The following is a 21,309-nucleotide window of genomic DNA, read 5'->3' on the forward strand; positions in this document are numbered from 1 at the left end:
TGAGATGAATCAAACACGATCTCAATTGAAAATGTTTTAATTTATAAATTAAGAATAAATTACAAATTAAGAGTAATAAACAAATAGTGTTATAAAGTAAAAGTTCAATCTTGAGGGAGGTAGTATTAATCATATTGATAGTATTAGGGTTCAATTAAAAATTATGGGCTTGCAAGTGCATGGAGGGCATTAATGTCAATTCAACATCATCAATTAAAATATGAAATGCAATGTACAAACTACAATGAAGGGACTATACCATCTAACAATAGAAGTAGAGAAGTATGATTGTGAACTTAATATTATGGTAGCACGTAAAAGAATTAAAGGAAGGTGAAATGTTTGCCAAAATCATTACGATGTTAAGAACTTAGATGACGATACAAACAACAATGAACAAAACAATGTTTGATAATGTAAACTAAGCAAAGAGAGACAAAGATTTAAAGAGGTTCACCCAATGATGGCTACGTCCTCCATCGTGTGTAGTTTCTGTTTATGTTATATCAATGAAGTATAAAATACTCTTACAAATGAAGTATTACAATTGTGTAAGAGATAAAAACAAAAGGCTATGTGTTTAGCTCAGGGGTTGTGTTTGATGTGTTTTTGAGTGAGTATGAGAGCTTTATATATAGTACTAGGTATATTAATGTCAATTGCTCAATGAATACAAGATTAATATTGAATAATGAATGATATGAAACAGTTCCAAAAACTTGAAAGGTCGAAAAACAGCATCCTAGGCACATCAGTGGATCCGCTCGACCGGAACAGAGAGCTCGCTCGATCGAGTGACCATCAGGCTTCCTCTGTTAGAATTCTGTTCGAGCAAGCATCTACCAAAGCCTTTTGTACTTCTTCATTAATCATCATTAACGCCAATAATTCCCATGAATATTTTTCCACAATAAATCACACGTAAACACTACAATCATTAAGTTAACTACTTAATCTTCCACATTATCACACCCATTGGATTCCAAACCCAAGAGTCATACATGAATGCACTCATCAAATGTGCACTCAAGTCACATAATTTATAGCAGAAGGAAACATTACCGTAAATATCAACTTAGAGGGTTATTTTCCTAAAATAATATCAACTTTAGTTTATTAATTAACATACTAATTTTTTTTTGTCTTATAACACCTATAGTTTGATTTTTAACATGTTATGGATTTTCTAGAATAACAGCCTTTTAAGTTGGTATTATTTATGGTTAATCAATAGTTGGTATTATTGTAAGAAAATTAACAAAAGGTTGTATTATTCATGGTAATTTTTCCAAGGCAAAATAGGTAGTTGAATATAATTAAAGATAATGAGAAAATATTTATATCATTTCAAAAAAAAAAAAGTTGAAAATATATATAAATATCCAAAACAAGGTCAATTTTTATGAGAGATTTACGGGAAACAAAACATGGCATAAGAAAGATTTACGAAAAGTTAAAGTAATAGTGTTTCTATTAAGAGTTATAAAGTATAATAGAAGTAGTATTATAGGGTAGAGTACTAAAACTATTTGATATTTTGTGAGATTGATTATCTTGTACTCCTATAATATATTTTAAAAACTTAAGGACTAAAAAATTAATAATTAAAGAAGATTAAATTAATATAAAAGTAATAGAATTACAGATAAATCTATAAAATTTTTATTTGTGAGCCATTGTACGATTAGACAATTGTTACTACATATATATTTAGTTTTGTTACTTAAATTAAATCTATTATTATCATTAATTATTTAAGAGTAAAAATTATAAAAATGAGTCAAAGTAATAAAATCTTATTTTTGTTTTTCTTGTACATGATTAGCCATTTGAAATTAGTTTTTTTATGAATAACAAAAAGAAATATATAGTGCAAAATTTATTAGAGAGACAATATTTGATGAAATGGCAACATACGATATTTCAATGGAAAGTTATGGTTCTTATAATAAGAGGGACAGTGCTAAAAAGAATCTCCTCCAATAGTCCATAAATCTCAAATTAAAATTATGAAAAGTGCTTCTAGTTGGACACTCCATGTTGCTTATATATATACTCTTATATCCCTTCTTGTACGTATACTTACATGAACATTTACTTTTTTCTCTATTCAAAATAAATTTGAAGTTGTTTGTACATCATTTCTTAGTTTGTACATTTGAGATTTGTAAATGGGAACTTTTTATTTTAAAAATTGTTTATACTATATAATTATAAGTCTTTAAACGTTTGGTTTAATTTGTTGTTTTCTCTACACAATATCAGAAGTCAACGTGATAGAAAAATCAAGATTTGATCATATAATATATGTTCATAAACTTGCAGCCGAAAAGGCTATTATGTCAGGTGGCGTGATAGCGTATTTGAGTAATTTAAATTTTTGATTGGATTGGTTCTTAAGAGATTTATTATCTTTTCCAAGATAATTGTTCATACTTGTGATTTTATTTTAAAGTTTATGATTAATCAAGTTAATAACATATAATATAATTGTAAATCATTTACCCAAAACTGGGAATAATATAAATCTTAAATTTGATGATTAATTAAATATGAGTTGTTAATATCCCAAGATTACCATTGAAGTAATTTTTTAAGGAATAGGATTACTTTTAAAATCATCTATAAAGTGATGATTGTCTTGGAATCTTTAAAAGGAAGAGAAAAAAAGTTCTTGATTAAGCATTTTCTTCAGCTCCACCAATGCCAGTTAAAGACCATTCCCGTTATTATTATACCTTTTAAAGCATATAATTATTAGTTGGTAAATAAATAATTAACCTAACAGTAATTACAAAATCCAATGAAGATTAGTGGACATAATTATCCAATCATAAAGAAATTGTCGGCTAGATTATCATACAAATAATTATTACTCCCTTTATTTCATATTGTTACTTACCTATGGAATATTTTATACATAAAGGAAGAAATTTTAAATGTAATTTTTCATGGATATAAATAAAATAGTTAAATATATATATTTGGATCTTGTTAGACTCATATTGATATAAAATTTTAATATATATATATATATATATATATATATATATATATATATATATATTTGTTTTTATAAAGTATATTTATTGATATTAAAACTCAATTTATACTAGAAAAATATATAAAAATAGTCAAATGTAATCAATAGAGTAAAATAAACCGACTAATTAAGTTAAATTATTAAATGTTAAACAACTGATCATCACTTTTAATGACAGGTCTGTAAACCACGATTTTGGGGGTGGAAATTTATGTAGCCCATGCTTGGTTATAAGTAGATACTTGTACGTAAGGTAACTTAAAATCTCAAGTATTAATACAATTTACAGACACAGATCTCACAGAGTCACCAAAGTTTATCTACAAATCTACTAGCAATAGGAGTATATGTTACTCCAGATTTACTCTGCCTACAGTCTACGCATTCATTTATTATGTTAAAAATAATGTTGCTACTTTTTGATTAACAATTTATTTATATTGTTACACTTATTTTATATTTGCGGCTAATATGGTAAGTAAAAATATAGTTAAATAAGATTTTGTTTGAATCGTTTAACTGTATACTTTCATAATATTAACTTTTTATAATGTTTATATGTGTATAATTCAACATATAAATTAATAACCAAAATAATACATTAAATTGCGTAAAAAAATCAAATATAGTAAGTATCATGAAATGGAAAAACTAATACTTCCTCCGTTCTGAAATACTTGCTACATTTCGGATTTGAGCATTATTCATCGTTCAAGCTTATTTTATATATTGTGGCTAATATGTAAGTAAAAATATAGTCAAGTGGGATCTTGTTTGAATCGTCTAATTGTACACTTTCATAATATTAACTTTTTATATTTTTATATGTGTATAATTCGACATATAAATGAACAAAATAACACATTAAATTGCATACAAAGTCCAATATAATAAGTATAATGGAATCGAACAAATAAGAAAAACAAGTTTGGTCTTTGAAAATAAGGATCATACAATTAGTTTACGAGCACCCAGTGGACAAATACCAGAATGTGAGTGGACATACTATTACTATATACACTGAAAAATATTATGCATTCCTGACATTATTACTATTCAATATTCATACCACATACACCAACTTAACTCATTTTTAGTTACTCCATTACTTTTATCAATACTCTTTTTACCGGACTTTGCTTTTTTTTTTTTTTTTTTTTTTTTGCAGCTGATCATCGAGTGGACTACTCCTACAGTAGTTTAAAAGTATTTATTTGATCAAACCTTGTATGTTAATAATTTGAAAGAAAACCTCAAGCAAAATGTAAATCATTGATCTCTTTTATCTTCCTACATTTTGTCGGTATGAAAAAGCATTATACGATTCTAATATATAAGAGTCTTTGAATTACATGGTATATAAACTCTAACTTATGAAATGTATGAAACTCATCTTAAAATGTAAGTGTTAAAATAACATATTGAATTAAATGTAAAAAATAGAAGTCTAAATGTTAAAAATTAAATAAAGGGTTTATTTGGCTATTGGGTATTTATTACATAGTGTTTAGCACTCAACAATTATGATTAAAGAGAACCAGTTTGGATTCATGCCGGGAAGATCAACCACCAAGGCGATTCATCTTTTGAGGAGACTGATGGAAAAGTATAGGGACCGAAAGAAGAATTTGCATCTAGTATTCATTGACCTGGAGAAAGCGTATGATAGTAAACCACGAAGTATTGTTGGGATAGCCTCAAGAATAGAGATATTTTACTAAGGTACATTGAGGTAATACAGGACATATATGACAGAGTTTCGACTAACATTCAAACACCGGTGAATATTATAGAGACTTTCACAATTAGAGTGGGCCTACATCAGGGACCAGCATTTATTCCTTTCATTTTTACGGTCATTATAGATCAAATCTATAAATCCATCAGGGACACAGTACCATGGTGCATGTTTTTCGCTGACGACATTGTTTTGGCCGCAGAAACTGAGGAGGAGGCTAACAGTAAATTGGAAGAGTGGAGAGAAGCCTTGGAGGGTAAGAGGTTGCACATAAGCCGTATGAAGATAGAATACTTGCAATGCGACTTCAGTGGGACAGAATCGATAGGGAAGCCAGAGGTGACCATAAGGAGAGAAGTTGTTGCATGTACGTCAAAGTTCAAATATTTGGAATCAGTGATTCAGAGTAATGGGGAGATTAATGGAGACGTTTCTAATCGTATACAGGCGGGATTGCTTAAGTGACGAGCAGCGACCGGGATGCTTTGTGATAAAAAATTCCCTGGTAAACTAAAGGGTAAATTTTATTGCGTTGCAACTAGGCCGGCTCTATTGTACTAAACAGAATGTTGGCCCGTAAAGAAGGTTTTCGAACAGAGGATCAAAGTAACAGAAATGCGTATGTTGAGGTAGATGTGTGGTAAAACTATGATGTATAGGATAAGAAACCACGAGTTCAGGGAGAAGTTAGGGTTGCACCTCTCTCTGCAAAGATGCAGAAGAACAGGTTGAGATGGTTTGGCCATGTGGAGAGAAAGACCCATGGCATCCCCGTAAGAAGGATCGAATACACCATAGTGGAGGGCAAGAGAAGCCGGGAAAGACTTAGGAGAACGTGGGAGGAGCAGATTAAAAGTAACCTGCACGAACTTCACCTCTCTAAGGACCTGACTATGGATAGGGCCAGTTGGCGGCGCCTTATTTATGTCTTAGATTACTTGACATGTCCCTCTTAACCATCGTTTGTTACTGTTCTTTACCTCTACTTATCGCCCTTTACCACCTCTCTTACCATTATCGTTTTTTAGTTATTTGTACGTATTCTATTTATTTTATATATCTAGTTAGTTGATTACTATTCATGGCTAACGTGGGTGTAAGTTGCAGGCTTTCGGATAGTTGCAGGTTCCTCTCTCTTTGAAGACCCTTATTGAGCCGAGGGACTCTTTGAACGCATTCTTCTATATGGGTATGAGATGCCATCTATCTTCCCTCCCCAGATTCTGACCATAATTATTTATAAGCAGGATACACTGGGTATGATGACGACGACGACTCAACAAATATGATCGCTTATTTGACTAGGACAATTAAGTATAGTTTTACACGCACTTAAAAATAAGTAAATTAATAGTTTTTTTTATAGGAAGTCCTTAATAGGACTAATCATGCATGTCTTTTTCACTCACATTCATCTAATAAAATTGCACAATGTTTTTACTATTTATTTCATAGTACATGTACAAAATATGGTTGATGGTTGAATATATACTTATAAGTTATAATGTAGATAAGGAATAGGGTTTTGTTGTTTTGATACTGTTTTAAAATAAATATAAACATATTATTTTTGACAAGGTGGTAAAAGATAAGCCATCTATTATACAGCATATAGAAGTGTCCTAATAATCTTGCTGAAGATTTTTTTTTCTCAAAATGAGAGCTTTAGAGAGTGTATATGTTATTATACTATGTTTGAGAATGATAATTTTACTTAAAAAAAATTGACATTAATAATCCATCATTTTGCTTGTCTGCCCTAAATAATCCCATCTTTAAATTATTTTCTAATAATTTATTAACGTTTGTCTTAGTTCGTTATGAATAATCTAACTGTTGTTTTAATTTGCTGACATTATATGCTATTCGTATCTATCAGTAGTAATTGGGTATGTTGGGGGCTAATGTATGAAAAAGGTTAGATTATAAGAAAATAATACAAAGGTGAGATTATTCATAGCAGATGAGTAAAAGGTTGGATTATTAATGTCAATTTTTCCATTTAAAAATCAATAAAATTGGTTTAAATTTAGTGTTAGTTTAGCAAATAAAAATATTTAAATTTGAACTTCAGCCAATTTCTGCCTTGTTTTAAAAATATTTAAAGTTGTAAATTTGATAATGACTTTATAAACTTTTTTATTATAAAATTTTAGTTTATTTATAATTTCATAATTAAAATTTATAATTTAAAAATAAATTGCTTTTCTCCAAACACAAACTCAGTGAATTTTAGTTTATACATGAAACATAATTATAATCAAATATAAAGCTTTAATTTTAAAATTATATAAAACATCTTATTTGATTTTTCAAAAATGTGAAAACTCTCTAAATTATTTTTTTGATAGGTAAGCTCTCTAAAATTTTGGAAATGCTTAAAAGAACAAAATGTCACTTTCGCAATTCCTCATTAGTTGACCTAAGCTAGGTAGATTAAGCTTAAATTAAATTTACCAATTAATAATACCTCTTCACAATATTGAAATAATAAGCTTATAATACCTCATAGAAAAACTATCCAAATTAAAAAAAAAAAAAAAAAACCCTAATAATAATAGTAGTATATGTGAAAGTAATAAGCTTGCAGTGTTGGAGTCATCATCCTGTCTTTCATATTATTATTTTCTCCCTTTATCAAAGAATTCAAAGCTTAGATTTTGAACTTTATTTTTGAAATTACAGTCAAAAGACAATTATATATTTGATTTAAAAGATTTTCTCAAGTTTATCATTCTTTGTACTAACTAATAATACTACAATTACTTAATAGTGTTTTTAGTACTTTAGATTCTCTAGATTAATTCCTACTTTAAAAAGTTAATTAATATATTTAATCACAAAAATAGTTGAAAATACATTCAAAAAAAAAATTAATCTTAAAGATTCTTATTAAAGACAATCACCTAATCAACATTATTTTTCATCTATATAGAATTATACTTCCATTAGCAACAAAGAATATATCAAACTCAAATTAATTAATTTTTTTAATATTCCACCATTTTTTACATTTATTTCTTCTACATAATCAAAGTTCATCAAAATCATCATCATACTCAATATATCCTGCTCATAGATTTATGAGCGATTGCATATAGACCATACATACCCTTATACCATATAAAATGAAAGTTGCGAACAATAAGACCCTCGGCCACAAGCTCATGAAATGTTAAAAAATTTCATTTCATTTTTTTTAACATTTTAAAAAGTGACAATAGCATAAATAGCACCATAACATAAATAATACTTCTACTGCTAATAAACTTAACCCTAGAAAATAAACCTAGGAAAACCATCACATGATCATCATAATAAAAGAAACATGATCTATTCACACACATAGCTTAAATATCTTACTGATCATCATCATCATCATCAACTAGCACCTGATGGTGGTAGCATCGAGATCGACCCGATCTGATTATTCGTACCCGGATTTGAACCCGGATTATTATTATTTGGTGGGATCCGTTTACGTTTCTTCTTCTCATAGCTAATCCCTCTAGCTTTAGACTGAGAATCTCTAACTTCTCTAAGGTAAAGCCTTACAGCACGGGCTCCAAAGGGGTTCATTTCGGGTTTACCACCATTTTCCTCGAAAGCAGCTCTTAACCGTCCGATTAAAGCATCAAGAGATCCCCACGCTTGACGAAGCGGGCATGGGCATGGAGCAGGCGGGTTCGGGTGCCCGTAAAAGGGACAAAGATGGGTATGGACCTTAGTTTTTCCAAACTGGTCTAAATAACGGAGGAATTCAAGGACATGGGCCCCACTACAACGGTTAAGAGCAAGTGGTGGGCGGTGATTTTTTAGATATTGTCCGAAGGTGTTCCAGTCCCTTCTTTTTTGATTCTCGTACCTACTAGATGTTGTAGGAGTAGTTGGACCCGACCCAGAACCCGAACCCGAAGGGGAAGAAGGTGAAGGAGAAGAAGAAGATGATGAAGTTGTTATATTAGTATTAGTATTATTACTAGTAGTTGATGAAGAAAAGAGGATCATTGATGAAGGAATTTGATGATGATGATGATGATTATCCATGTTTTTATATAATTTTTTTTGGGGTTTGTTTAATATTAAAATTAGGGTTGTGTTTGGAAGGAAGAGATCACTATCTAGAGAGGGAGAGAAAAGTTAAGGATAGTGTGTTATGGGAGGTGGTAGAGAATTTTTGGGTTGGAAAGTGGGGGAGTTTAAATAATTGAAGAGGGAAGGAGATTAGATATGTGTTGTGTGGTTGATTTAAGGATGAAATGCTAATTGCTTATTACAAGTACACAAGAAGTATGATAAAAAGAAGAGGATGGATTAGTGAATGGAAATGGTGTAGTCATTAGTGTGAGTTTTATTTGTCATTTTGTAGTATTTGTGTGTTTGTCAAGAGTTCTATACTTCTAAATAGCCTACATTGAAAGACATTGAAATTTTCCCCCTTGTCAAGGATTTCCTTATAAACTTCGTTTTATTACTCTATTATACTCTATCATACTCTCTCATATTTACTGTACGTTATTGTCCTATTCGGTATTTTATACTTCTTCCAATTTGTTGTTATTGTTCAATTTGATTTTTTGATGCTATTTATCGATCACTTTTAATTTGTCTTTTATTCTTAAGCTATGAGCTAAAACAGAGTCAAGTGAATTTTATTTGATTTTTTGCAATGTAAATTTCATTAAAATCAACATTTATAATTTTTAATTAAACACACTTTAAGATATTTACGATTGAATATGTGCATTGGCAAATATACAAAATCAAATGGACTTATAGTAAAATAGGAGGGGGTACTATTTATCGATTAGTTGTATATTAACTTGTATTTTATCCTCAATCTATATGTTAAAACATAGTCAAATTATATCTTGTTTTATCTGTCTTAATACAAATTTTATTAACATTAATATTTTATAAATTTTTATTAAATAAAATTTGAAATATATACATATATATATATATATATATATATATATATATATATATATATATATATATATATATATATATATATATATATATATATATATATATATATATATATATATATATATATATATATACATATATATATATATATATACATATATATATATATACATATATATATATACATATATATATATATATATATATATACACATATATATATATACACATATATATATATACATATATATATATATATATATATATATATATATATATATATACATATATATATATATATATATATATATATATATATATATATATATATATATATATATATATATATATATACACATATATATATATATACATACATATATATATATATATATATATATATATATATATATATATATATATATATATATATATACATATATATATATATATATACATATATATATATATACATATATATATATATATACATATATATATATATATATACATATATATATATATATATACATATATATATATATATATATATATATATATATATATATATATATTTATTTATTTATTTATTTATTTATTGACAAAACGTGTAAACACCAAATGAGAAGTCCCCAGTGAACAAGAGGGAGTATTAGATATTTGTGACATTCATGTATTAAGTGTAGAACACTTTAAAATTATCTATATCATTTATGCATATATTGGATGTGTAAAATAACATTGACTAGATAATTTCATCGATTTGTAACACTTGTTATTTTCATATGTGTATTTTTTTGTAGTATTTATAAATTACGATATAAGTATGAATGAAGAGTTAATATTTCCATAATTTCAAATGTATTATAAAACAGTGTCATCTTTGAGAATATTGGGGCCCAGAGCGAAAATAAAAAAAGGGTCTCTGAACAATAGTAATATATATTGTGAATAACCCATTGACAAAATTTTTCATGGTTTTTTTTAAGCCAAATGTCAAAAATGATTCGAATACTTATATAAAGTCACCAAAATTACATAACAAACACTTGAAAAATTTAGTCCTTCGAGCATTCCTTGAAGCAAATTCATTGATCAAATTCTCATAAGAAATTTTATCCAACAAATCATTCTCAATCAACACCATAGCAAGCCTATTAAGCCGATCTTGAGACATAGAATTACGTAAGTAAGTTTTGATCAATTTCAACTTTAAAAAACTTCTTTCGGCACTTGATACTGTCACAAGGATGGTCAATAATATCTTGTAAACAATCATGCATTAGGAAAACAATCAACATGTTTCATGAGTTTTAAGATTTCAAGTGGTCCTAACTTAACTTTTCGTTAGGCAAAAAATGTTGAAATATATAAATATATACTAACGTTTTGTTTTTTGAAGGTAGGTTTTACAAGGTCAATGAATGGAATTAATTAAAAGTATGCAAAAATTTTGTAATTTACAAAATTTTTGCATACTTATAATTAATTCCATTCATTGACCTTGTAAAACCTACCTTAAAAAAAACTTAGTATATATTTATATATTAAGATAAAATTCAAAGTGCTTCACAAACTGAAGTAATTGGATAATAAAATTTTTGCATTCAAAAATAATTAAAAATATTGTTTAAAACTGAATGAAGATTATTAATGGCAGATCATAATAGTATATTAATTATTTATATTAGGCGGAAATCTTACATTAAATTTATGGTGCAATCTGTTTTAGTAAGATTAGGATAAAATTTTAGTAATACATCAAGTTTATCCACCTATAATCAATCATCATGAATCTAGTATTCTATCTTGAACAAGACCTGGATAAGAGAAGCTAACGGACAATATAAAGACTTAACAAATTAGAAAAAATTATCGTGAACTAAAATGAGAAGATGACTTTATTCAAAAAAAAAATGACTAATATAAGCGATTACTAACTTAGAAGCAAGATTAGGGAGCTAGAAAGCAACAAAAAACATATCAACTTGTATCGGCTTTTTTTTTTTTTTTATGAATTGCTTATTTTAATTAATTCTAAGCATTTTTTAGTCTTCCTTTAACTAAAAATAAGTTTCGAGTGAAAGTAAATTGGAATTTAAACTTTTAGAAAAATTATTGTTACAGATTGGCCGATTTGAACCCGAATGGGCTGGAGACGTGGGTTTCTAAATCAATAGGTCAAAGTTATTCTGTTGTTCACAATAAGGAGTTTGACCCTTTGACCCCAAAAACCCACCCTCCCAACCCATTCGAATTTATTTTTTACAATAATATTTTTCAAATTATTTTCACTGTATTTAAAAATAAAAATGCTAAAAAAGTTTTTGTCAAGTCTTTCCTATATACATGTTGACAACATATCTATGCTCTTATACAAATATATTCAAGTACTCCATTATCTTTCTACTGGATAGTGGATTCACATTGATATTGTAAACTTTTATAAAATGAAAGAAGTTAAAATTAGTACCGAAATACTACAAAATCTTAAATATTTTTAGTTTTATAAATATATAAATTTTTATTGAATATCAGACCACCTACTAAAATGGTTGTTACGTGTGCTTTCAAGTGTATAATCACGTTAGACTAGGGTGGTATGTGTGTACAACTACCTCAAAAAAGCAGATCAAGTGTACAAACATATCGATCAGCAAGTGGCCTGATGTTTAGATCACTAACAGATAAAAACTGATTGAATGAAAACTAAGCTGAAAGTTTTTCAATTTACTACAATACTTAAATTCTACCTGAAAAACTACTTTTGTCTAAAATACAATCTGTTATGTACAATTTTTCCAATTTATATCAAAAAAGTAAGGATAAAATTTCCTAAAAGTCCAAGAGACAAATAATAATAGCATGCGAGTTGATTGCATGACAAGATCACATGCCTAACCCCCTTAAAACAATGAGAAATGAGAGGGCCATTAAATTGTTGAATTGAAATAACAGCCTTAAAGTAGCGAATTTTTATGTATTGCCCTTCTCAATCACCACAAATAAATAACATTTCCTCTTTATTAAACTTAGTCTTAATCGATTAGGACATGAGAGATCTACCAAATACCATGCACTTTCTAATTCTTTTTTTTTTTCCATTCTTTTATTCAATATGACAGATAATACTTCATCTTGAAAAAAAAAAACATCAGATTATCTTTGTTCAAAAGCCCGGATAAGAACTAAGCCATTGTAACAGTTTTTAAAATTTGCGATTTATCAAAATTGACGAAGCAGTTGAGATTTGTGAATTATATAACAATGGACCATGAAATGAAGATGCGGGCAGTAGAGGTGTTCAACAAGGCGGGTTGATCTAACGGGTCAATGATAGAGTCACATTTTAACGGGTCATTAGTGGGCCGGATCACTGACAGGTTGGCCATTAACGGGCCTTGGTATAAAGGGTCAGGCCGGTCAAATTATTATAGGAATTGGTTGCAAAAAAAAAAAAATCACTTTTTTTTTTAAATATTTTAATATGATATTATTATATATACATAGATTGGTTGACACAACGGGCCAAAAAGTAGAATAAAAAACTATTATATAAACCTTAAAAAAGGGTCATAGTGGGTCAAATTTAAATGGGCTTTGACCTGCTGCAGCCCATTCAAATTTGACATGAGCTGTCCCACCCTGGCCCATTTAAATTTTAACACGAACAGGCCTGTTGCAAGTAGGTTCAGCCGAATACAAACAACAAATCAAAAAAAATCTTCTAGACAAAAGGCTTATACATTACATGATATTCCACAACATGTATTGGTTGATCTTTGGCTATTCATTGCAAACAAAAATTCTACAGAAAAAAATCGTCACAAATAACTAATTCTAAGTTTCAACACCAATTGGTGTAAAGAATTGATTGATCTTCGATATTTATTGCAAATTAAAACTCTCCAAGGTACCACACTAAACTACTAAGGGTATAAACTCATCTAGTCCTGTGGCCGTAAGGCGGGTAACATTAAGCTATCTTACAGAATGAGTACTCCATTATGCTTCTATCGAGATTACTGCTGCTATGATTTCCTTAAACAACTTGTAAAGGTAAATTCTTCTGAGCTATGAGATACTAAAGGCTTATATGGCTATCGAAATAAAAAGGTAAGTATAAAACAAACTACCTTAATCTACAGTTATTAGTGTGTGAAGCAGAAATCTTGAACGACCAACGATGAACATGAATTAGATCACTAACATGGATGTAGCTCCAACAGGAAGATATCGTGAAGCTACGAGATCTTCACAGTTGTAGGATCAGCATGGACTCTATTGTAGAGTTTGTAAATTATAGAAGACTTTGCCATTTGAGGTTCTCTTTCCAGGACAGTAATGACATCCTTCACAGTTATACAAGGAGCTACTCTGGGTACTTGAATTCTTCCACTTTGTCTTGCTCCTCCAGAAACTATGGATAGAGATGACAACCGTGAGCAAAACAACGAAGAGAGAAGAATTCCAGGTGCAAGATTGGAGAATTTTTATAACACTCATGTAGTGTCGGCAACTTGAAATTCATTTTTTATATTCAAATTCTTGAATTGTAAATAACACATGTTTACTTACAAATTTCAAAATTTAAAGTTGGCTCATTTTACGTTGTCATTGGAATCCTATGAAATTGACCCAATTTCCCATTTTTCCAAATTCTGAATTTGGGTCAATTGAGCATTTGGAAATGAATGCTACGTTTGGGAACACTAATTTCATTTGAAATTGTAGAATTGACTCAAAATTAGTGATTGACAAATCAAAAAATTATTAAATTTGGATTTAAGTAAATTTCAACATTGTTTTAAAATTAGCTAAAGTTGAGAAATTGAGAATAAATTCTCAAATTCTTCATTTATAAATCTATAATCTGAAATGAAATATTTATTCCCAAACACAACCCAAAAAAAATTTACTTCTAGAAATCCCCTTTAGGTGATCAACTTTCAACATTCGCATCTTTCTTATATCCTATAAAGATCCAACCTCTACATTATATTTTCTTTTAAAAGACTTTGGCATCAATTTGTCGTTAAAAAACCTGACCTTTACAAGTCACAAAGTCATTTAAAGGAAAAAATGATGCAAATGTTTCTAGGATAAATGAAAAGGTGTGATTATTAAAGGCCAGCCATCTAAAAGTGGGATTTTTAGAATTAAATTTTCGTACTAATGTTGTAAGCTTTTTAAGAAATAAGCAACAATGGAGTTACCATATGCAGGACGACCTGCTGACGGATTTTTTCCAGTTCCTTGTGTTCCCTTTGCACTCCCAGCAGAGTTTGCAACTTGTCTATTACTTGCATCTTTACTGGCCTGAGAACTAGATGCGATTTCAGGTCCCTCTTCACGCTTTTGACGAGCTTGTGCCATAAGCTGCCATTTCGATAGCATGTCATCCCCTCCAAAAGCAGCTCGTGCAGCTAAATTTGTTGCTGTAAAGCGCATTTTCTCATCCTCCTCTTTGTTCACCTGCATCTAATCAGAAGAGAATTATGCATGACTCAAAAAAACTCTTCAGCGGTAAGCATATATTTATAATCAGTTTTACCTTCTGCGACTTTGCACGCCGTTCATCTTTCTCCTTGTCGACATCAACTACAGCACTGCTTTCAGGCTGCTATAACCACATCAAAACAGAAAACACAAAGTAAAATAAATAAACAATATACTTCATGGGGTAAAAGTAAATCTTTACTCAGCAAAGAAGATGCACACTTCATTTTGTTTCTGAACTTTCTCAGCTTCAGTTTGTTTCTTTTCCAGTTCTCTGAATTTTTGGTTAATAGCCAAAATTTGTTCTCGAACATCAGAAGTAACAACGATATTGTGTCTGGACTTTTCAGAATCAACGCGCTGTAGTAACCCGGAGTTTATAAATCAGCAAGGAAACACACAGTAAATACTCCCAACGAAAAGGAGATGAGATGAGAGAAACAATACCTGTTTGGAAACTTCGATCAAACTGCTTATCAAGCCACGCATTCTTTCCTCTACACACTAAAGAAAAAATGTTTTAAGGAAACTAAAAGCAATCAAAAAGAGAGATAAAACTGACAACTTAAAATCTTACTAATGAGAGGCACCGCTCGACATCATTGCTCAAGTTCTTCAACCCATAGTTTGCCACTGCAGCACAAAGTTAAAAAGATGAAAAACAGAACAAAATTTAATCTATAATTTTAACAAAGTTACAGAAGACTTGTAAGGATATTTGATATTAACTTATTTTCACCAACTTTTTCTGAAGAGGAACCTTCTGCAGAATCAATCTGTCTTCTTCTTCTTTAACAGCTTTACGTGATGCTTCTGATACCCTATTTTCATCCTTAGGACCAGAAAATAGCTGCTCCTCCTCTTCCTATTACAAACGGCCAATGGATTTATTTATTTATTTAAAGACTAGAAAGTTCCCGGTTCAACTACGGTAGCTGGAATAAGAAATAGCACAGGAAATAAGCAGCAAACCCTTAGATCAACCCCGCTAACAGCAGTAACATCATTAAGATGTTCAATGCTTTGATCAGAAAAGATACCGGAAACCTTCTGCTTCTTACTGCAAGGTCACGAGGTCAACATAAATTTTAAATTAATAGACATGCCATAACTGAAAAACTGCTCTTGGGACAAAAGGTCACCTGGGAAGAGGTGGTGAAGATGCAATTGCATCAAGAGGCTTCTTCTGACCAGTAGATGTCTTTTTAGAAGATGCCTTGGAGTTGTTCCCGATCCCACCAAAAGCAGTTGTAGAAATACTCTGAGAGACAAAATTACAGAAAGCAAGAGCTTTACTTAATTAATCACCAAGAGGATGAGCATCTGACATATTAAAGGCAAGCATAAGCCAAAAGAGAGAGAGAATATTAAGTCAGGAAGGCAATACTGTTCCACAGGAGAACAGAGTCAATATAATAAGATTAGAAATCAGATGCAGATGTAGTGAAATCAGACATATACGCAAAAATAAGCTCATTGAGTCAATTAACGGCTCTGTTTTGTAGCTAGTTCATTGCTATCATTAAAAGAAAGCTCAAAATAAAAGAGGGTTCTGAGCAAGGAAAAAAACCCACTGGAGTAAGGAAGATTACTAGCAATTAGGCGAGAAAACCACTAGGAGTTTGTTCCGATAAGTTTTTCCCTTTACCTAATTTGGAAGGCTGCCACATCAATTCCCTCTTTATCTCTCTCTTCCACTCGCTTTTACACCAACCACAAGCTTTTGTCCGTAAAATTCAACTCCAACCTTGAGAGAGCCACGTCATGGGTGCAGATGCATACTCATTTTTTCATGTTAACCACTCTCAATTCTTGACCTCTATACAACAACATTAAATTAACCCAACACCATTAAGTAGATCCCACCTAGGGGCTAGGGTGGGGTTTGGAGGGAGTACGCAACCTTACCCTTGTTAATGATAAACTAACAAAGATTGTTTTTGATTGATTCTTGATAGCAAACGTCATGTGCAACTTCACATAAAAAGTACACATGATTTAATGAGCCACTTTACTTAAGTCCATTATAATCCGAAACCAAGGAACTATAAATCTTTGGCTCCATCAAAATAATGGACATAATTGTTAACCTCTACGTAGATCCAAAAAAATGTCTACCTCTGTGCATTACAAGAGGTATATGCATAAACTTTTTATAAACAGAAGCATATGACACTAATTTAGGCCTGATACTAACAAATCTATTTTGAAACACAGATGACAAAAAGATACCTGAATATCGGTATCCATATGAGATGAAACAGAAGTGGAGGTTGCCACAGTTGCAGTTCTCTTAGATGGAAGGGAATTTCCAAAGTTATGTGTCTCTAAAACTTCATCGTTGGAGGAAGGTATTGGAAGTGATTCTACAGCAACAGGAAAAGAAGGCCCCTGAGCTGAAGAGATTTGAGGCTTTGATTTCTTGTCAAGAGCCTGCTCAAAAGGCTCTTGCTTCACATAACTCATGTTCGATGAAGCACCATTTTCCTGCTCTTTACTTACTTGCCAAGGCACGGAACCGTGCTGAATTGGAGTGGGCATGTTGGCAATGGCTACGCCAGGAATTCTTTTGGTATCATTAAAGACATTCTGCTTCTCAACTTTGGGAGTATTCATCACATTCATAGCCTCGCTTGTACTATCTCCATGAGCAGAACCAAATCCTTGATGACCTTGCCTAGCTTGGGTGTCATACCTATGCATTTTTGAAGCAGGAGGTCGTGTCATGGTAGAAGTACTAAGATTCTTCTGATGAAGCTGTCCAAATGAATAAGGATCAGAGACTTGGGGTGCAGTGCCAGTAGGAGGTCTTAGGCGTCGTTGCTGATTAAAGTTATGCGACTGCACCAGAAATTAATTAGGTCCTCAAACACAATAAAGAAGCTTATCTATAAAAAAAGTCAAAAGTCTAAAATCTAAATACCTTTGCTTGCAACTTGAGCACAGCCCAATTCAGCAGTTGTCCCCCTACAATGCCTTTCATAAGCCTGACGAATCCATCTCTGGGTATCTCATTTTTCTAGTAATCAAGCAAACAATCCTAAAATCAGGAAACTAATAAATCTTCACCGCATTGACTAGCACAGGAAATCAACAAACTTTTATAGGCAGAACATAGAAGCAAACCTTTAGTTTTTCATACAGCTTTCGAAGTTGCATAGCTTTATCATTGTCTAATTGGCATTCAATAATTTTAAGCAAAGTGGCAAAAGATACATGGTTCCCCTGATTAGCAGGTGCAACACTTTGCTCTGGCACTGAAACAGGTCGATTACCAGATCTCTGCATGTTTGAGAGCTGAGATTCATTGCTTGGGTTATGTACTCTGTTTCGTTCATGAACCTGCACATGATTTAATCCAGAAATCTGTGGTTGCATCAGCATTGAAGGTTGGGGAAATTCCCCAGAGTAAGGTTCTGCTGGTTGTCCTTGACCATCGATTTGCACAGACCTTTGTAATTGCGGAAGAGAACCACGAGGTGCCTGAGAGACATTTACTTTTTGTGGATTCTCCTTGCTGGATTCGTGTTCCTTCATCTCCCCTTCAGAGGATTGCTGCTGCTCTTGACTACTTAAACATTGCTGATGCGGCTGGTTGCCATTGTTTTGCTCTTCGCTAGAAGGCTGCCACTGTGAATACGTCTGACTAGATGTTTGATTGTTGTCTTGAGAGGATGCTGCAATCATCACAACAGTATACATAAAAATGTGATAATTGATACAGTCACAGATAAACAGAAGAGACATTGAATCAGGAATATTTCTGATGTCACTCATACACAGATGCTTGGTTTAGGATTATTATGGACTACAATAAGATGGCTTATCAAATCATATGCGATTCTTATTTATGATAAGTAGCAATTTGTGTTTGGCTGTTGGAATCAAGGGACAACACTAAACAACCTCTTTGTTATAAGGGTAAGGATGCATACATTAGATTCTCCCTCATCTTGCCTACATGAGAGCCACTTTAGTGATATTGAGGTGATGTAATGTTGGTGTATTCAACCGCAAATAATTTTAAGAAAATATGAAGATATGTCACAAGAGCAAACAGGTGACAAAACAAGGATCTGTAATTTACCACAAGAAGGCAAAGTAAAACCTATTGTTCAGTCTGGAAATCATGATTAAGATGTAGCATTTAATGAAACAACAAATATCAAACTTAACTAGGTATATTGCATCCACAAACAGTACTATTCATCTTTTTTTAACTCAAATTCCCCATCTGAATCCTAATTCATGAGCAAGAATGCCGTTATTGGTTACTTTGATCAAACTAGAAAGTTTCCATAGGCAAGTCAAAAACTAGAATTAGTATCAATGACAGGATTAAACAACAACGCAATGCCAAAGCCATAGTCTAACAAAAACATATCATTTTCCGACAATATTCCCACATATCATAGTTCAAATTGATAGCAAAAAATATAGGGTAAAAAACTTGGTAAAACCTGAATGAGCAGGCTGAGAAGTGGCGACACCACCTTTTATATCCCTGTTTAAAACAGCAGTAAGTGCCTCGACATCTGCTCCAGAATGCATGGTTTCATCCTAAAATTCATTCATCCCACAATAGATGAGATTCGAAATTATCAACATTTTACCCAAGAAAGTGAAAAACTTTGGCACATTTAGCGCCAAAAGTGAGAAATAATACCTCATCCTCTTCAAGAAGCTTTATTATAGAAGAATCCATTTCAAAACCGATATTCAATCCAAAATTTCTATCAAAATAGAAAAATGTAAATGCAATGCACCATTTAAGTACATTAAAAAAAGCTATTAATTCTCATCGGGTTAAACCTAAATTACGAAGACATCACAAATTTCTATTTACAAATTAATTTCCAGACATGTACACGGTAAATTGCTAACAGAAAACTCAAACCTGAAAATTGCAACTTAATCGGAGGGCCAAAAGCAGGAAAAATAACTTTTTATAGAAAGAACGTAAATTCATACCTCTCAAAGAATTGATTCTTTGAGTAGTTTGAATTGAAATTCGCCCAAAAAATAATCATGAAAATAAATCAAAGAGCGAAAAGGGATGTGATGCAATGAGCGCGAATAATTAACCTGATGTTTTGATGTTTTCTATCTAAATTGTTCATAAATAGACAAAAGCAAAAGGAGAGAAAAGGAAAACAAACCTACTACCAATACACCATGGGAAGAATATAGCTGAATAAAATACAAGAGATAATGGAGCTCAACCTTAATGGCGATTTGGAGTTTTCAACCTTCTCTGCAGTTTGATCTTTTGTTTACGGGACTCTCGATTTTGTATTTGTGAGAGAAGGCACTGTATATATACTTAATTAAAAATTTAAAAATTTTCAATTTTACCCTGACGTTTTTGAATTTTAATTTTTCTTTATTTTTTTATTACCGGTAAATTGGAAGAGGAGTTAGTGAAATTTTATATAAAAGACGGTACTTACTTCAATTGTAATATACTCAATTCTCAAATTTTATTATAAAATTAGTTAATTCATAATTCATTATATTCTACATTTTTCAATTTAGGTTCACCCTTAAAATTGTGAAAATTGTTACTCTTATTGTTTTCATTTGATGAATCAATAAAGGATTATTCTATTTAAGGGAAAAGAAATATTTACTTATTTTTCAGAAGTTTCTATAAGTTAAAAAAAAATTCATATGATATTTTATTTGATTTATCTCTGACATATAGAATTCTATTGTAATATTTTTTATAACTTTTTATGAAATGCATTAACAAATATTAAGCTTCATACTGTCGTATCTATACTTTGAAAATCATGCAAAAATCAACTTGGATCATCAAACAACTTCGAAGTGAGTATTTTGCTTTTAAAATGTGCCACTTTCTTATTTTAGATAGTGGTCTTTACCCGAGTCTCTACTACTTCCCAATTCGATATACTATTGTCTTTTTTTTTAAACCATCCAATCAACTCACATAGTTTATCAAGTTTTTCCTTAATCTATAAATTAAAATTTTGTCAAGTAAAAATCTTGTTTAATACGTCTCAATATAAATTTATTAATATCAACTTTCATAAAAAAACAATTATCAGACGGTAGGCTGGGAAAAGGTGTTAGG

General features: G+C 30.7%; 3 protein-coding genes across 13 annotated transcripts; 1 reads left to right on the plus strand and 2 right to left on the minus strand.

Moving 5' to 3' along the window:
- Positions 1-4,566: 4,566 nt before the first annotated feature.
- LOC130798725 (uncharacterized) lies at positions 4,567-5,737 on the plus strand. The gene is made up of 3 exons (XM_057661828.1): positions 4,567-4,680; positions 4,785-5,228; positions 5,441-5,737. The coding sequence occupies exons 1-3, from the start codon at positions 4,567-4,569 to the stop codon at positions 5,735-5,737; spliced, it is 855 nt and encodes a 284-aa protein (XP_057517811.1).
- A 2,016-nt stretch (positions 5,738-7,753) lies between these two features.
- Positions 7,754-9,084, minus strand: LOC130798626 (protein LIGHT-DEPENDENT SHORT HYPOCOTYLS 4-like). The gene has a single exon (XM_057661689.1). The coding sequence runs from the start codon at positions 8,826-8,828 to the stop codon at positions 8,163-8,165; it is 666 nt and encodes a 221-aa protein (XP_057517672.1). The 5' UTR covers positions 8,829-9,084; the 3' UTR covers positions 7,754-8,162.
- A 3,785-nt stretch (positions 9,085-12,869) lies between these two features.
- Positions 12,870-20,498, minus strand: LOC130798218 (transcription initiation factor TFIID subunit 4b-like). 11 transcript variants are annotated; one of them, XM_057661113.1, is made up of 15 exons: positions 20,372-20,486; positions 19,879-19,945; positions 19,673-19,772; positions 18,339-18,889; positions 18,136-18,231; positions 17,445-18,053; positions 16,355-16,473; positions 16,167-16,272; positions 15,942-16,077; positions 15,790-15,845; positions 15,660-15,716; positions 15,435-15,572; positions 15,268-15,333; positions 14,930-15,188; positions 12,870-14,133 (listed from the first exon to the last, which is right to left on the minus strand). In XM_057661113.1, exons 2-15 carry the CDS (start codon positions 19,915-19,917, stop codon positions 13,958-13,960), a joined length of 2,508 nt encoding a protein of 835 aa, XP_057517096.1. In that variant the 5' UTR covers positions 19,918-19,945; positions 20,372-20,486; the 3' UTR covers positions 12,870-13,957. The 11 variants fall into 11 exon arrangements, with proteins under 11 accessions (XP_057517096.1, XP_057517095.1, XP_057517101.1 ...); XM_057661112.1 differs by having other exon boundaries at positions 15,268-15,336; XM_057661118.1 differs by having other exon boundaries at positions 12,871-14,133; positions 15,268-15,336; positions 16,185-16,272; positions 20,372-20,498.
- Positions 20,499-21,309: the final 811 nt, after the last annotated feature.

Source organism: Amaranthus tricolor, chromosome 13 (genome assembly GCF_026212465.1).
Source record: "Amaranthus tricolor cultivar Red isolate AtriRed21 chromosome 13, ASM2621246v1, whole genome shotgun sequence".
NCBI lineage: Eukaryota > Viridiplantae > Streptophyta > Magnoliopsida > Caryophyllales > Amaranthaceae > Amaranthus > Amaranthus tricolor.

Coding starts and splice junctions, on each gene's coding strand:
- LOC130798725 (XM_057661828.1), top strand. CDS start 4,567: ATGATTAAAGAGAACCAGTTTGGATTCATGCCGGGAAGATCAACCACC. Junction 4,681..4,784: donor GAAAGAAGAATTTGCATCTA/GTATTCATTGAC, acceptor GAGGTAATACAG/GACATATATGACAGAGTTTC. Junction 5,229..5,440: donor ACGTTTCTAATCGTATACAG/GCGGGATTGCTT, acceptor TATGATGTATAG/GATAAGAAACCACGAGTTCA.
- LOC130798626 (XM_057661689.1), bottom strand. CDS start 8,828: ATGGATAATCATCATCATCATCATCAAATTCCTTCATCAATGATCCTC.
- LOC130798218 (XM_057661108.1), bottom strand. CDS start 19,917: ATGGATTCTTCTATAATAAAGCTTCTTGAAGAGGATGAG. Junction 16,078..16,166: donor GGGTTTGCTGCTTATTTCCT/GTGCTATTTCTT, acceptor CGTTTGTAATAG/GAAGAGGAGGAGCAGCTATT. Junction 15,195..15,267: donor GGCGTGCAAAGTCGCAGAAG/GTAAAACTGATT, acceptor TCTTCTGATTAG/ATGCAGGTGAACAAAGAGGA.